Source organism: Mastacembelus armatus, chromosome 3 (genome assembly GCF_900324485.2).
Source record: "Mastacembelus armatus chromosome 3, fMasArm1.2, whole genome shotgun sequence".
In the NCBI taxonomy this organism is placed as follows: domain Eukaryota; kingdom Metazoa; phylum Chordata; class Actinopteri; order Synbranchiformes; family Mastacembelidae; genus Mastacembelus; species Mastacembelus armatus.
This window is the reverse complement of record NC_046635.1, coordinates 10378465-10394284: the sequence shown is the minus strand read 5'-3', so window position 1 is coordinate 10394284 and position 15820 is coordinate 10378465. Positions and strand designations below refer to the sequence as shown.

General features: G+C 37.5%; 2 protein-coding genes across 2 annotated transcripts; one reads left to right on the top strand and one right to left on the bottom strand.

The window, feature by feature from the left end:
- The first annotated feature begins 844 nt into the window (after positions 1-844).
- On the top strand, positions 845-4057 carry lyve1a (lymphatic vessel endothelial hyaluronic receptor 1a). The gene is made up of 6 exons (XM_026320532.2): positions 845-1004; positions 1178-1361; positions 1443-1582; positions 2036-2221; positions 2396-2468; positions 2738-4057. Exons 1-6 carry the CDS (start codon positions 926-928, stop codon positions 2883-2885), a joined length of 810 nt encoding a protein of 269 aa, XP_026176317.1. The 5' UTR covers positions 845-925; the 3' UTR covers positions 2886-4057.
- Positions 3697-12425, bottom strand: ampd3a (adenosine monophosphate deaminase 3a). The gene is made up of 15 exons (XM_026320531.2): positions 12368-12425; positions 8530-8752; positions 8261-8441; positions 7924-8089; positions 7625-7844; positions 7324-7453; positions 7052-7246; positions 6601-6732; positions 6358-6521; positions 6133-6259; positions 5624-5787; positions 5166-5286; positions 4144-4317; positions 3951-4061; positions 3697-3873 (listed from the first exon to the last, which is right to left on the bottom strand). Exons 1-15 carry the CDS (start codon positions 12423-12425, stop codon positions 3697-3699), a joined length of 2343 nt encoding a protein of 780 aa, XP_026176316.1.
- Positions 12426-15820: the final 3395 nt, after the last annotated feature.

The window sequence follows — 15820 nt, the reverse complement described above, 5'->3', positions numbered from 1 at the left end:
TGATGTATTACAGTAGTAAAAATATGTGTAAATAATTCATCAACAATGGCACACTGGAACACAACAGAGCCTTTTTACTGTTATTGCAGTAGTAGCTGTGAAATGATCCTATTTGCATGTTTGCAACATATCTATTCTCGCCTCCTAACACATCAAACTTCCATCATAGTCATCAGAGTAATTTAATTTACGCAGGAAACAATTCACTGCAATGTATTTTGCCTTTATAAGGTCCTCAGATGACCACATGTATGCACACACACACAAATATCACACTTAAGAGAGAAGTTAAGTCTTTTTCCATAGATTATCAGTTATTGTGCTCACAAACCTAAATGACACTTCACATCTGACAAAAACACTGCTGCGTGTTTGCGTCATTTCCTGCGGTCAGGGCTTGAGGAGAGATGTTTTTGTTAGATGTCCTTGTGCGCCAAAAGCCCGTTAGAGGATAATCATAAATGTGTTCAAGTTTGAGTAATGCCTCAAGGGAGGAAATCATTTGGACTGGGTACCCAGAGTCTGATATCAGTATAAGTGCATATTACTTACTCTATTAGTACATGCTTTAATCCAATGTATGTTGTCTTTTTTTTTTAAAAACAAGGTTTTAATAGATTCTGGTCTGTTACATTCAATTTCAATACTGCATTTTTGCTTCCACAGAATTTCCGCAGAAGGGAATTTTTGTCTCCTTATTAGTGTTTTTTTTTTTTCCCTGAGTCCAGCTCCTAGAACATATGATGGCTCTTGATCTGACCTGTGTGCAGTACTTCCCTCTTCCTTTTCCTTCACTTTCTGGCAATGACACAACTCAGTGAACAGAATCACCTCTATTTAACCCCGTCATCTGACTCACACACATAAAACGTGCAACACTGTCATCCCCAGCATTCATCTGTTTCTGCTCTGACTGGTCATAAATATGATCTGGCTTTGCATTACATTAGGGTCAGTTACTTCAGTCATCTTTGGTCAAAATATAGACATAGACCACATCAGAGGTAAGTACTTTTAACCTTTGTACATTTGATTTTTTACAGCAGGTGTAATGGATCAATGTATGTATAAGTCCTCTGATAAACAGTAGAAATTATTGTTTTAATTAAAAATGTTATATCACTATTTGTGCAAATGGAAAAGAGGAAAACTATTTGTGTGTTGTTGTTGTTTCCAGTTTTCCCAGCAGTGAACCAAAGTATTGCTGGAGTATTCCAGGTTAGCTACTTAAATGACTTACACCAGCCTAGTTACGGCTTTAACGCCTCTGAAGCTCGGAGACTCTGCTTGTTCCTTGGTGTGACTATTGCTTCAAAAGCACAAGTCCAAGAAGCTCTCCGTAGAGGTTTAGAAACTTGCAGGTAAGATATCTATGAGATCATGTCAATCATCTCAGTGGAGTTCAACAAAAAGTACCTGATGTCATGCTCTGTTTTGCTTAGGTTTGGATGGACTGATGAACATCTTGCAGTCATTCCCCGCATTAAGCCACTTACTGTCTGTGGCCAAAACCAGATAGGCTTGGTGACATGGCGAGCCACTGTGACACATCCCTTTGATGCATTTTGCTTCAATGAATCAGGTATGACATTTTCCATGTGTGTATGCTCTTCTTGATTGCTATAAATAATACATTAAAATGCAGCAGTTAATTAAACATGTCATGAATGTTGTTCTCAAATCAGCCTTAGCTTTTTATTGTTTAAAAAGAAAAATATTACAAGCTGATCCACATTAGGTTTTTAACTCAGTCTGATGGTGCTAATAAGTTATTACATTTGTATTTAGCCGGAATTAGATTTAACTGTCTTTTTAGTATATTATACATATCTTTCTATTGGAAAGCACTGGTGTAATTTATAAGACAATTTTGACTTTAAAGTGAAGCCAAACTTGTAGTGAACATGAACAGAGATGCATTTTTAATGTTTCCCCGCATGACCTATCCTTCCTTAGTAACAAAGTTAAATATAACTGCACAAACATACAAAATATTTATTATCTTCTCTCTAACGGCCTTCCTATACATGCACAGATGCGGCAATACAATTGATGCATGCAGCAAATGATAGGCCTTTAAGCAGCAGCAGGGCAACAAACTCCATCACACACTCTGCATCATCCTCGTCCCATCCTTCTTCTTCCTCCTCGTCTCCTAAAATCATAGACAGTGAGTCAGAATCAGCCCATTTTGTCAGCAGTGCACAAGGCTCTCCCAGAGGTATGAAAATCTGCTTCACTATAAAACAAATGTTGTGGTGGCACTTTTTGTCATATTCAGTTTAGACTGTGCAGAATATACAGAACAACAAGTAAAAACAAACAATGTAAATACAAGTAAAGACATTTATGTTTGGATGTGATTTTTGTTTTGTTTTTCATATTTATTTTCCAGGAAAGGTTGCACTCATCACCTCAACCTGCGCTCTCCTGCTTGTTGCAGTAATCTTTGTTGTATACCTAAAACTGTGAGTGGTTTTCTAATACCATATATAATCCAACTGTCTATAAAGCAGAGCTGAGGTTGGCTAAATTACATTTTATGATATCTGAATTAGTTGAACTGAGAGAATTAGTTATTACAAATCAGCATTAAAAGAAGCTCTATCAGTTTCTATCAGTGGGGACAGGAAAAACAGAGCATTTTTCTTTCATGTCAAACCCCATTCTTTGCACTTTAAATGTTTCCTTTTTCTATTAGGGCGTAACATGATTTTTTCATTCTTTCTGTGAAAAGGAGAAGGAGCTGCTCTTGGAGCTCTGACATGAGGCAACAGCAAGAGTCCACTAAGACAGAAGAGTGGACGTGTGTGAAGATTGTAAAGGAAACCAAGAAAGATGCTCAGGAAGATGAGAGAATAGAAGTGGGTGACGATGCAAGTTAAACATTTTTCTGATGAGAGAAGAACAACAATAATAGTAAAGGGCAAAGATCTAATTCTGTAATTTGAGTGAAAGTAATGTAAGAGAATGGCTTTAAAGTGTGTTTATTTTTGCATATGTTGTGCAGTTTAGCCACTAGGTGGCGATGGTTGTAGTACAATAATTTTGAAGGTTGCAAACTTTTAATTCTTTTAAAACAGGGTTTGCTGCTTCAGATAATGAAATTCATGTAAAAGCAAAATGGCTACAACAATTTCAAGCACTTTTAAAAACGTAGGTATCTTCTAATATATTGGTATCTTTGCAAAACTTTAAAACAAGCAATTTAGGGGAAAAACAGAGGAGGTATTACAGACATTATTGATCTGTTTTATCAGAGTTGTCTGAAATGACATTTCCCAAGGTGCTGTCAGCCATAAATGTTATGTCCAGTGCATTCAGTTACTGAAAAACAAGTTTTGAATTGTGTCTATGTGATAACTCCATTGAAAAATGGAGTGCAAGGTGCAATTTTTTCTACACAGTGCAGTTTTGTTAATGACAAAGTGAAATTCTGCATCATATAGGACTGGTCCTGTGTAGTCTAAATCTGAGTACTGTACCAGTAGTCATCCAGCATCCAAGGCATGCATCTTCACTATATCAAACTCATGTGTTGTATAACTTGTGACCACATAAGCATCTCTCTGTAATTTGCACTACAATGTTTTTTAATTGAGTTATCAGTCATTCAGCTAATTATTCAAAATAAGTGTACATTTGGATAATCGTTATCTCAGCATTCTTGTATTCTGTCCAATGTGAGGATCCATTCTAGTCACACTGGGAATTCATAAGTTCAGACTTCACAGCATCGACGATGAAGCTAAGTTCATTGCAGAGTGTCTCATGTCTGTAAGCCATGCGGATCTGGGCGACATTGGTCCGACGGATATCGTTCCCTTCAGGTCCATCTTTGAGATAGCTCATTCCTAAGAAGTGTTTCTTTTCCTGTCAATAAACAATAACAATAAATGGTAAGGAAATAAATGAGATTAATGTTGGTTAAAAGTAAAGGAGATTTATACCTGGTGAGACAGTCCACTTTGCACCACGCTGTTCCTGGCTATTTCACACACATCACAGGTGCTGAGCTTCCAAAGCTGAGCTGCTATAGCGTACTCCTCCATTAGTGGCTCCTAAAATCAGGGCACAAAACAATGGATAATAAGTATTCACACTACAGAGCTTAATCCATCTAACTACAACAGCAATGTTTACCTTGGTGTAATGGAACTGCATGGGATCATCTGTGGACAGGGACACACACAGACCTTTGTGCAGGAACTCTCTAAGAGGATTTTTGGAGTATTCCAGGAAAAGGCTGTTGTTACTGAGTGGAGACATTGCAATTGGCACCTGAGCCAAGTAGTATAAGTACTGCAGCACAGGACTCTGAGGAAACATGAAAATAAATAAATAAATACTGCTCTTGCTGTCAGACAAACACTTTCTGTAAACATACAGTCAGTGCACAGGGTGGGAAAGAAGCTCTGCTGCTATTTTATGCAGTTCACAAGCCTCGAACACAGTATTTGTATCCACATTGTCCAATCTTAGATACAGTGAGATACGTTGAGGATTATTGCAGTTTTAACAAAGGAGTGACACAGATCAAAATCTAAAGAAAGAAGAAGAAAACAACATTCTTACTGCCACACAGGGAAAAACAGGAAAAATGCAGTACAGTCTATCTGTGCAGTTTAGCTTCTAATCAATATCAGTTTTGCTTAATGCCCTCTGGTTTAGGAACATACTGTCCATCCACCGGAAACTGAAAACTTCAATTTTCCTTTCTCTCACCAACAGTTCTCCCTTTTGTTTTGTTTGATGACTAACCACAGAGTAAAAAGGGAAGCATTTGCAGGAAAATCTGAATCCATAACTTGGTCTCAAGCCATTGAAGACTTCAAAACAGGCAGTTGATTATGTTTCCTTTTGGTCTGAAGATAAGGAACATTAAAGTAAATAATGTGTGGAAAAAGGGATAACTTAAAAAAAATCACAAGAATAAAAATAGATAAACAAAAAAAGCATATAATGTCCAACTGAATTTCCTCATAAGGCAGACGTTCCTGCATAATAATAATGATAACACAACAAACTTGTTTTATATTATTTACTTGTCAGTGTTTCACGCAGCCCATTAAAAACAAGGTAACTAATTTACTGATTATTAAATTCATTTGTCTGCATTTCAAACTTACCATAACTGAGACCAAAGATTTGAACCTGTAAAGTACCTTCTTCAAGTTGAGTCCATGTGAGATGTTGTCAGCAGTGAGAAAAGCAGAGACCAAATGAGTGATTGATCCAGCTTCTCCGCAATGGGGGCGAAACTGAAAAGTGCTCAGTCCATGCTCTCTATGGAGGATACAGAAGGACATAAATATATTATATATATATATATATATATATATATGTATATTTAGCACAATCAGACGTATTTATAAAATCATTTGTAGACTACTGTATATGTTAAAGTTGTTTTCATCTATTAAGAGTGTTCACTTTCCTATGATTAATTAATAACATCTTCCCCTGACAGCTCTGCACAGTAAATAGTGCACTAAGTGCTGAATCCACAGCATCAGGACAGGCTTTAGATTGTAACATTAATGGATTCCCTGTCAGTCTCACAACAGAACTCTCTCCTTCAACGAGGTGTGTGTGTGTTGTGAAGCAGGAAGATGGCTCTTACTTTCGGAGGTTGTTGAGCACCATGATGTTTGCATACATGTGGAAGACGTAGTAACTGTAGGGAGGGTTTTCATCTGCAGTCCACTGTTCTGGCTTTGGGCTCCTGAAGGAGAACATGTGATCACTGTGTTTGGACTCATCATCTACACTGTCAAAGCCTGAGACCTGCATACACAAGAAACCATTCATTACTGGAAGGGTTTGTAATATCCAAACAAGCATGAAGGGCAAAATGGTCTTATAACAAGGCCCCTAATATTAGCTATTTGTTCAGTTTTATCAATAGTTGCTTCAATCTTAAATCTGAGTTAATAATTCATCACCTAAAACTTTATAATGTGCCACCCACCACAATGAATCAGAAACCTGATATATTACATATATATAACCTGAGGGAAAGTCCCAAGTTAATAAGTTAATAATTTAAAGGCATAATTACTGCACTGTTCTGTACATACACTGTATATATACTGTATGCATGCCATCCATAACATTTCTCTGAAATCTTACATATTTGAGGAAAATGTGAAGTTCTTTATGCTTCTGTGGATTAACAGTGGCCTCAAACAAAGGAAGAAATATGTTCTCCAGCATCTTGGCAAAATTAGGCATCAGCTTCTTCGACTTGAAAATGTCACTGAAACACATAAACACATCACATTATATATTAAGGAAATATCATATTTAAGAACTTATTTTTAAATATACTTTTTTTTTTAAGGCTGTAGCACTCACTATATTCTGGGCACTTGAATGATCCACCTCATATTCGGGGAATGTACTTTGTGGTGAATAAACCACTTAGACAGATGGTCCCACTCCTCTGGAGAGCGGCCGTAGATGGACAGGCGTGGCTCTGCATGCTGATATTTACTCTCCTCCAGATCATGGGCCACTTCCTATTAATGATGAAAAGAAGAGTGTACTAAACTGTCTCTGCGTCGGTTCAGACTTAAAATGAACTATTGCGTGTTTTACCTTGATAATACGAGCAAAATACTCTCCACCAATTAGGTTGTCTGTTTTCAGGAAGATTTCTCGAAGTTCACTGGCTCCCACAGGATTATACTTTGAATTGAACTTATCAAACCGGTGGAAGGTTTGTCTCCCCTGTATTTATTATGAAGTGCAAAGCATTATTGTTAGCTGAAAATGGTCAGTCATAAAGAAGTGCTAATCACTAATGTAATACCTGCACTGGCAGTGAAATTATGTGACACAAATCAGATGCAGTCCCCAAATCAAGGGAGGTACTGTAACCAGCAGAAATACTTTTTACATAAAATTAATGTGCATTTTTGTTTTGACTTTGATATAATAAATGGACATTGATTTTGCTGCATGTTTTAACACATCGAAGAAAGAAAGCGCAACATTTTATGATGCCAAAATCTAAAATACTGTGACATTTTCTTTTTTTTTTCCTTACAGCATGTACATCCAGGGAGTCCACGGTAAGGTCATAGGGGTCCTTATTAAGGTTGTGGAAGACCTGCTGGAGAGTCATCTTTTGTCCAGCCTTTTCCAAAACGACACGGTCTGCATCAGTCTTGTATGTTTTTTGGATGAAGGTCAGCAGGTGTTTCTGAGACATGCAGGCAGCTGCATGAATATGCGTGTCCACCTGTGAGTAATAAGCAATACTGGACATTCATTCTGTGTAATGAATTGAGTGCTAAAAAATTGAGATACACTACTAACCTTTCTAACATTGTAGAAATCTCTGTGAGGCACACTTTTCAGTTCCTTTAGTTCAGCCATCTCGTTGAGCATCTCATGGAGGTAGAACTTCGAACTCAAGAAGTTTAGTCGTCTGTGACAGTAGGTCTTCCTGAAAATTACAGTGAACCTCAGTTTATATGTTTAGCAACTCTGACATGTGTTATTAAGTGTTGCATAGATGGAAACACACAATTTTACAATCATGACCAGGGCTGTTTTGTTTTTGTTTGAGTTTTTTTTGTTGTTTTTTTCAGTCAGCATCGCTGTTTTGGCAGCTTACGTGGGTCCATCTGCAATCATTGCCAGCACATGACTGAGGTCTATGGCAAAGGTCTCTAAGTCTGGGTAAGGAAGGTCATGGGGCCTGTTTTCTCTCAGAGCCTCTGCATTGTCATAAACATGCACTATCCCATCCTTCATCTTCAGTTCATAGTTCAGGTTCCCAGGAATGTTGTCCATGCTGTAGGGATCCTCCCCATGTGTTGGACATGGACACATATCTAAAGGCCACAACATTGTTTTGTTACTGTCATATAAGCCAGAGAAATACATCAAAGTGTAGCTTTAAACACTTCAAACCTGGGAGAACCTCATCTTCTTCACTCCATCTCATGTTCTCAGCACTGCGGAGAAACTGGGTCGTGGTTCTGCAGAATCTATGATAGGCTAGCTTTGAATACTTCTCGCGAATAAGCAGAGCCTTAAACAGACTTTTAGCTGCCTGTTCATAGTCCTCCACTGTGACCTTAATTGGGAATGAATATGACACATAAATCCATCTTAGTTGTTATCTACACCATTTGATAATTGGACAAATATGCCATGTTTCAATATATTGTAACAATAATGAGATAGGAACAGTTACAAAATAAGAGTTGAGTCCAAAAGAGTTACATAATTTCTTTCACACACTTACTCCAGCACAATAATCACCACTAATAGTGACCCTCTGGTAGTCAGGGCAGTTTTCTGGCACTGATGAGCAGGTGGAACTGGGGGACAGGAATGGGGTAACTGCCACTGACCGTGTCCAGTCTGAATTCACTGGGATCTGTAGGGACATTGACTGGGAGCGAATCATTTTCAGGCTTTTCTTCCTGCAGAATAAGCAACAAAATGTAATATTGTGGCACTTATTTCACTGATGACTCTGCAATTTAGCGCAAGAGTAACAGGAGGGACTACCTCTTGGTGCTTTCTTCTGACTGTTGCTCTGCCAGCTCCTTAAGCAGCTCATGTTCCATTGCTTGCTGGAGGCCAATCGGGCAGTCCTCGAGCACAGTGAACATTGATAAGGCATCCTTATTGTCTTCTTCCTTTAGGGCTGATGCATATACTTTCTCTGCTAGCAGCTGAGTCTCCTCCTCTGCCTCACTCAGAGTTACCTTAGGGAACTGACGAGGCATATCTGCAAAGAGGCAGAAGCTACAGTAAAATGAAGCGAGAGTAAGATGTAGGCTAATTATATGAAGGCAACCTGTTCATGTTCTAATTAAACAAAGCTACCTGCTTAAGGTTTTGGGTACAGGATGTTCAAGAACTGACTGTTGCACACCAACACGACCTAGTGGTTGGTTCTGCAGGAGGACTTTTGAACACTTCACTTGTTAACAAATTCTATTTTTTCTCCAAACTCAAATGAAACCTGTAAAAACTACTATAGAATTACCACAATGCGGACACTTGGACCCAAAAACATAACGCCTCAGCTTCATCACCAGCCCAGAGGCATAAAAATCATCCCATCACAAAGGTTCTCAATATGGATCTTTCTGCTCAACACAACCATTAGACTGTGGTCCTGTGTAATATCTATATGATTACCACCATATTCATGTTGAAATAATTTTGTATCGTGCAATGGTGCAAGATTGAGTAAATATCTTGTGTTGTAAGCTTTATCAGCAGTTTTTAATTTTGGATATACTCCTTCTGTTTACAGTCATCCAGCAGTCATCACTGCACAGCAGCTATGTCAGCAGAGAATTGTCTGTTTCTGCAAGGAGATAACCTGGGTGAGCTGTCAGTGGAGGGGACAGGATGTAGTTCTGGACATTGCAGTGCTGAAACAACAGCAGAGAGAGGCCATGGTGCGTGGTCAAATCTAAGCCAATTTTCCACCCTGCCAGGGTGCTTCCAGGAAGCTTATCATTCCATACACACAACACTATCCTGACAACAGCTGTGTGCAGCACTGCTGCTGTGGAGTTTTATGGGTCCACATGCATACTGTGAAAAGGGATAGGCTCATAAAGCTGTATTGATGTGGACACAATGGTCTTATGAATTATTAATTGTCCTTTCAGAATACACCATGAAATTATTTCTATGAAACAAATTGCTTAATTTATTTCTTTTTCACCCGCACGTCAAATTTTTGTCAAACAGTAATATTATTAGAGCCCCTGCCATCCATTTTAAAGTTAGTTACTGCTAAGTGTAGGACAAGAGCTTAACAAATGCTTAGGTTAGGATCTTAATTGTCCATATTGTGGAAAATTGTTTTTGCACATTGACAGTACGGGACAAAGTTAAAGGTAAATGGTAGGGAAAGAGCATCAACAAACAGAGTAATTTAAAATACACATATACAGTAAACATTTTTTTTTTAAATCACAGAGAAATAAAAAAAATAATAAAATAAAGATGTGACAACTCTAGATGTTGGGATAGGCTAATATTTGATGTTTGAAAAGTTAAATGTAGTTTTAAGCTAACAAAATATAGTTACTTCCCTAAAATAATGCTAATTTTATCCTTGCTAGCTACTGACCTCAACAACCTGAACCTGTCCACCTTTAACTTCACCATTACTGGTCCTGCTGATGTGTGGACAGTAGTTTTAGTTTACACTACTGTATAAAATCCTAATTTTTACGATTAAAAAAATAATGAGCCTAAGGTGGTGTCAGTTTTTGACTTTCAACAGTCCTTTATGGTTACTCTGACAACCACTGTCAATCTCTCATGGTGAAAAAGTTGTTTGTTTGTTTTTTAAATTTGTTTTATTTGTTTTGTGATTTTTCACTATTGTCTCACATTTTGCACTGAATTTATTTTAATAAAAAAAAAAATTGACAGATAAATTATTATAATAAAAATAACTTTTATTACTTTTATTTGCAGCTCTATTACAACAGGTAATACAGTCACAGAGACCCACCACCCAGCTGGTTAATTTATCTGCTGAAAAACCTTGCTGAATCCTTCCTGTTGTCGTGTGGCCTTGAATTATAGAGGATGTTCAGTGATGGAGAGAATATATCACTTCAGTGATGGAGAGAATATATCACTATGTCTTCACATCATATCCATTTTCTATATTATTTTTGTATTACATTTATATGTCTCTCATCAGTGCTGTGCTTACCTTCAGTTCCATTCATAGATATATGTGGGGGTGTTTGTCCTTGGAGGTTGGACTCAACAATGTACGGGGCAGATTCAGTGGTACCTTGAGAGATTCTGTCTGCAGCTGTCTGGGTCAGACTCTCAATCTATGAGTCTATGGTACTACACAACTACAGTTTTGTTTTCCTGACTGCCCATCTCTATTTTAAGGAGCCAGTGGCGTCATGTTGACAGAGCTTCTGATCCTGAGAATATGTCAGAAATGACTGTCAACAAAAAGAAGCCCTCACTCAGAGTGGCTCACTCACTCTCTTTTTCTGTCTCTCTCAGACACATACACTCAGACACAAACACAAAAAAACTTTGTTACATATTATAACACATGTTGAGAGAAAGGAAAAGAGATTCCTTATTACTTTTGTGGCAAAGAGACATATCAGCCAGGTAGTTGTCATAGTTGTCTGTGACAACTTTCTGAAGTATCCTCAGGCAACAACTGAGGTTTTTGATCATTTATTAATGTTCTCAGATTTGTTAATGCTGTATTTTATATGGACTCTGGGTTTCATTCATAATTTTCCTTCCAAAAATACATAATTCTACTCTGCTGTTTTTGACAATAGCTGCGACAAATTTTATTTTACACCTCTCCCAGATTTCTCCCAAATTAATCTATATGTTGACTATGATTGAATGAAAATTCATTTTTCTGATCAAATTTAAAGCATTTGCAGAGCTTCAGTGATTCCACTCAGCAGTCAAGAGTTTTCTCATGCCTGTTTGTGATGTGCAGGTTCAACCTAACAACAATATAGCACACATTCCATACAGCACATGCTGACTGCAGGTTCAACGTCCTCTGCAAGAGATACTGCTTATATATTGTGTATCCTTTTTACACATGTGGATATAAACACACATTGATGTTTATTTCCTTTTGACTTTTGCCATTTCCAAAGAATGGGTCCTTTAATAATAATAATAATAATAATAGTAATGTATTATAATAATTTTTCGGATCAAATATAATCAACCAAGCAATGATAATATGTTTAAAATGACTTACCATCTATACTGAAGGCTAACTAACTCAGCAATAGAATAACACAGAAGATAATGTATTTTATTCAGCATCATGGGATCCTTTCTGCTATTGATCAAATTGTCTGGTGTGGGAGATATCAGATCAGATGACTGAGAGATAGTGTTATGATGTAGCTCTGCAAAAAGTATCATTTGACATTTACGTGGAAAGCATCTTAATGGTGCTCACTCTGGCCTGCACTCTGGGTGTGTGCACCCTGACGTTTGTGAGTCTGTTTTGTTGAAGTGTAAATACATCCATATGAAATTGTCCATACTGCATCACTACAGGTAATATGGATAATAAGGATTGTTATTCCTTATTTCCTATAAACTGTTCCGTTCCAATAAGAATCTTCCAGAGGCCCTTACAGGACCACTTATAGCTCTATTTCAGACCTGGCTTTATTGTGCCTTATATTTTACCTATCTTGTTCTTTGATGCCTGACTGCTGTTATTGGCTGAGCCCTCACTTGGCTCTCTGTCTTATCATAGAGAGTGGCCAACAACACAAGATAAAGCTATTTACCACATTACAAAGAGAGAGATAGCAAGAGAATGAGACAGTATAGAAGAAGAGAAGCTCACTCTTTCCCAAGCAGGGACTTGACTGCTGCTTTACAAGAGGTGTGTCTCCTTTTCTCATCTTCCTCACTGGCCAGGGCCTGAAGAAACATAAGGCAAGAGCAGAGAACGTGCACTCACCCATGACTGCAAGGCAGCCTCCCTTACAGCTATTCTGTAATACTTCTAGATGTGTAGTGTTTTTATTGCACCAATAAATGGGCATGTAGGAATACATATATAAACAAGTAACCAGCAAGTTTCACATGCAGTATAACAAAATGAAGCTACATAGCAAGAAACTGTAAGTGATGTTTGCCTCCCATTGACAATCATCACAGGTTATCATTTGTCCTAGACTACAATGTCAAATACGTCCACTCACCTTGTCGGGCTCTGCTGTCTCTGACGTGTGCATAAACTGTGCAGAATTCCCTTCTGAGAAACATCTAAGTCATGCTGTGCTCTTGTTGTGGCTACAGTATATGATATCTCATCCACCACCCTGCAGTGCACATCACTCCGTCCTTAACTCTTTCATTGCCGCAGCTTATTATAATGACATCAGTAGAACAAATGCTGAAATCAGCATCATGGTCATTTAAGTCTTTGACTTGAGTACTAATGGATTCACTGGGAATTGTGGTCAATATGTAAAATATCAACATTTTCCCCATGTCTGGCATGTTACTTTGTTCATTTGCAGGACATTATACCGAGAGACGACATGAGCATGTACAAGTAATAACTGTCCTTTGATTGGATAAACTAAATATATAAATAATATAGCTAGGAGGACAAATTTGTTTAAAATATTGAAAATCCAATCAATTTTCTCTTTTTAACTGCAACTCCTCCCCTGTAGACAATTGCAATTAATTTACCTCAACTAAGATTATCAGTGCACATAACAGAGGGAGAAAGTGTTTCTATCATTGCATGGATTCTTTGCATGTTACAAAGAAACTAAAACTTCAAGTTGTTTGGAGCAATGGTTTTGTTATTAAATCACTTTCTCTGGTACCTGTGCAACACAGAATAAGTAGTCTTCTGGTACAGAGGAGGTGAACTCCTCATGCAGGGCCCACACTTACTGCTGTAGTCATATAGAGCACAGAGCCCATTTAGCATGACATTTTCTAAGATTACCGGGCTAATTCTCTCAGCTCAGGTTATCAGAGTACTTTTAAGTGCTCACTTTAGAGGACTACCTTTTAGCCATAGACCTATATCATTTTAATTGGCAGTATTGTTAGGCTAATTATTGTGTGCCTCGCTTTCCTCTCCTGTCCTGTGTTCTCCTCAGTAATGACTAAACAGTGTTCTAGTCGGTCCTTTTTCACTCAATTGCATTTTGGCAATAAACTTAAAATAGTTTAAAATAGTGGAGGCATCTTAGCTGGCATTGCACTGGAAAGAGCAGACCTTGAAATAATACTATTGATAGCTGTCAAAACGGAACGATGGGAAAAAAACAAAAGTCTTGCAGTGTAATGTGCAGTAAGTCCAGAAGGTGGGTATTATACTTAACAGGTTTAGCTACACTAATTAGCTTTTTGTTGATAATGTCACTGGCAGTACACTGGAGGGGTTCAGATGCATTATATAGAAACTAATTTCCCTTTCAAAATGTAGAAACGCATGTAATGAAATCACCCACTAGATGGCATATTTGTTTTGTTTTAGTTTTTTCTTTACAGCATTTATTAATGGCCTTATGTTATTCAGTGTTTTATGGGTCTTGTCTTATTGACACGTTAGCACTACACATAGTGCTGATTTATTTTACTCATAGGCTATGTAGGCCATCAGGAATATTTAGTGAGGCCTTGAAAACCCTTTTTTTTTTAAAGTGTCACTCTAAGCTCTTTCTCTAAGTATAAATCAAAAGAATAGATCTCAGCAAGAGCCTCTGTTTTAAAGCCTAGTTGAATACATCTGCAATTTACTGATTCCTGAATGAAAATCAAAAACTTTTACTTAGAATATATAATGGCAGTGTACCCCTATTTGTTTATAGTGTTTTGTTAAAATGAAAATAAGTTTAAAATTATTCATTATTTATGAGATACTGTAGAAAGTGTGATATGGGTCTTACAAAGGTACTGGATTTTACAATTCTGTATGCTTCTGTATGCAACTCTCGCCTATTGCTGTTCCTGCTTTAATTTCAAAACTTTCATATGAACTTTGCTGTTTGATCTAACTGAATAAATCAGTGCAAAAACAGCAAAAAACAAAACTTAGCAGCCTCACACTAGATGGCAATAGAGAACATACAATTACAGTGTTGACCCTCACTTTGTTTCTACATAACCTGCTGACAGTCATACTACAACATGTCAAACAGATGTAATGGGTTTTTCTGGTATTTTATTATAAATGCAGAAATAATCTCTAGACAAATATTCTAATCGCTGATGATCAGACTGTAAATTAACCTGAAGGGCTGTACAAAAAGCTAATACACGATTTCATGATTTTTATCTTGCATTTCCTGTATGATTTCACCAAGAATTGCTTATAAGAGTAAAGTAAATATCCAGTTAGTATGTTTAAGCAAAGAAGTCTGCAGCCTTTCAGCACTGTTTAGTCTCAGAGCGCTGCTTGAATGTGAAGGTGATGATCAGTGTTTTGTTAGAGTAGTTTCTGTGATGTTCCCACAGAAATGTCAGACCGGAACCCCCCCACGCTTTTTGTGTCCCAGCCATGTACCATTGAATACAGATGGAGGTAGAGCCTTGGCCTCCTCTGATGGCTGTAGGGCTGCTCTGTGGCGTGGAGTGAGCCAACATATATGAGCTGAACCAAGCAGGAATGCGCCTAGCACCCTCTCCGTCCTTGTTTTGAAGGTAAGGGGGGGGGCATCATAACTAGGGGAATGTAGTGAGTGGAAGAGAGGCTCTAATTAGCCCCTGTAATCACTTAACAGAGACCAGGTGGTCGCTGTAGCAGTCAACTCCAGACTATACAGTAGAACACCACTTTCAATTTACTAGAGTCAAGAACAAAGGAGGTCTGGACAAGGTCTAGATTTTGTATGAAAAATGTTTATTGAATGACATTGTTATTGCTTTGACACAAATAAAATAAAACACATTTACAAATATATAATATACCCATAAAACACATATCCTATTACCACAGTTTGCAAAAGAATAATGACAAACAGCTACAATGCCCATATATTTCTTTCTGTACAAAAATAGCTCTATCTGTATAAGTACTTTAATGTAACCTTTATATAATATTTAAATAATAATTCATATATACATATACCTGCAGTAAAAACAAGAATGGATTGCACATGTTTTTGTACAAACAATAACATTTTCAAGTATATTTCAGTCCATTATGGACTGGCACATAGCTCACACAGTCTAAAACATTTTCCCTTATACAGTGCCCAAAACTGGATATATACTGAGATCTTTATTGCTCAATAGGCTATCTTCCTATTTGGCATTGTGATGAGGA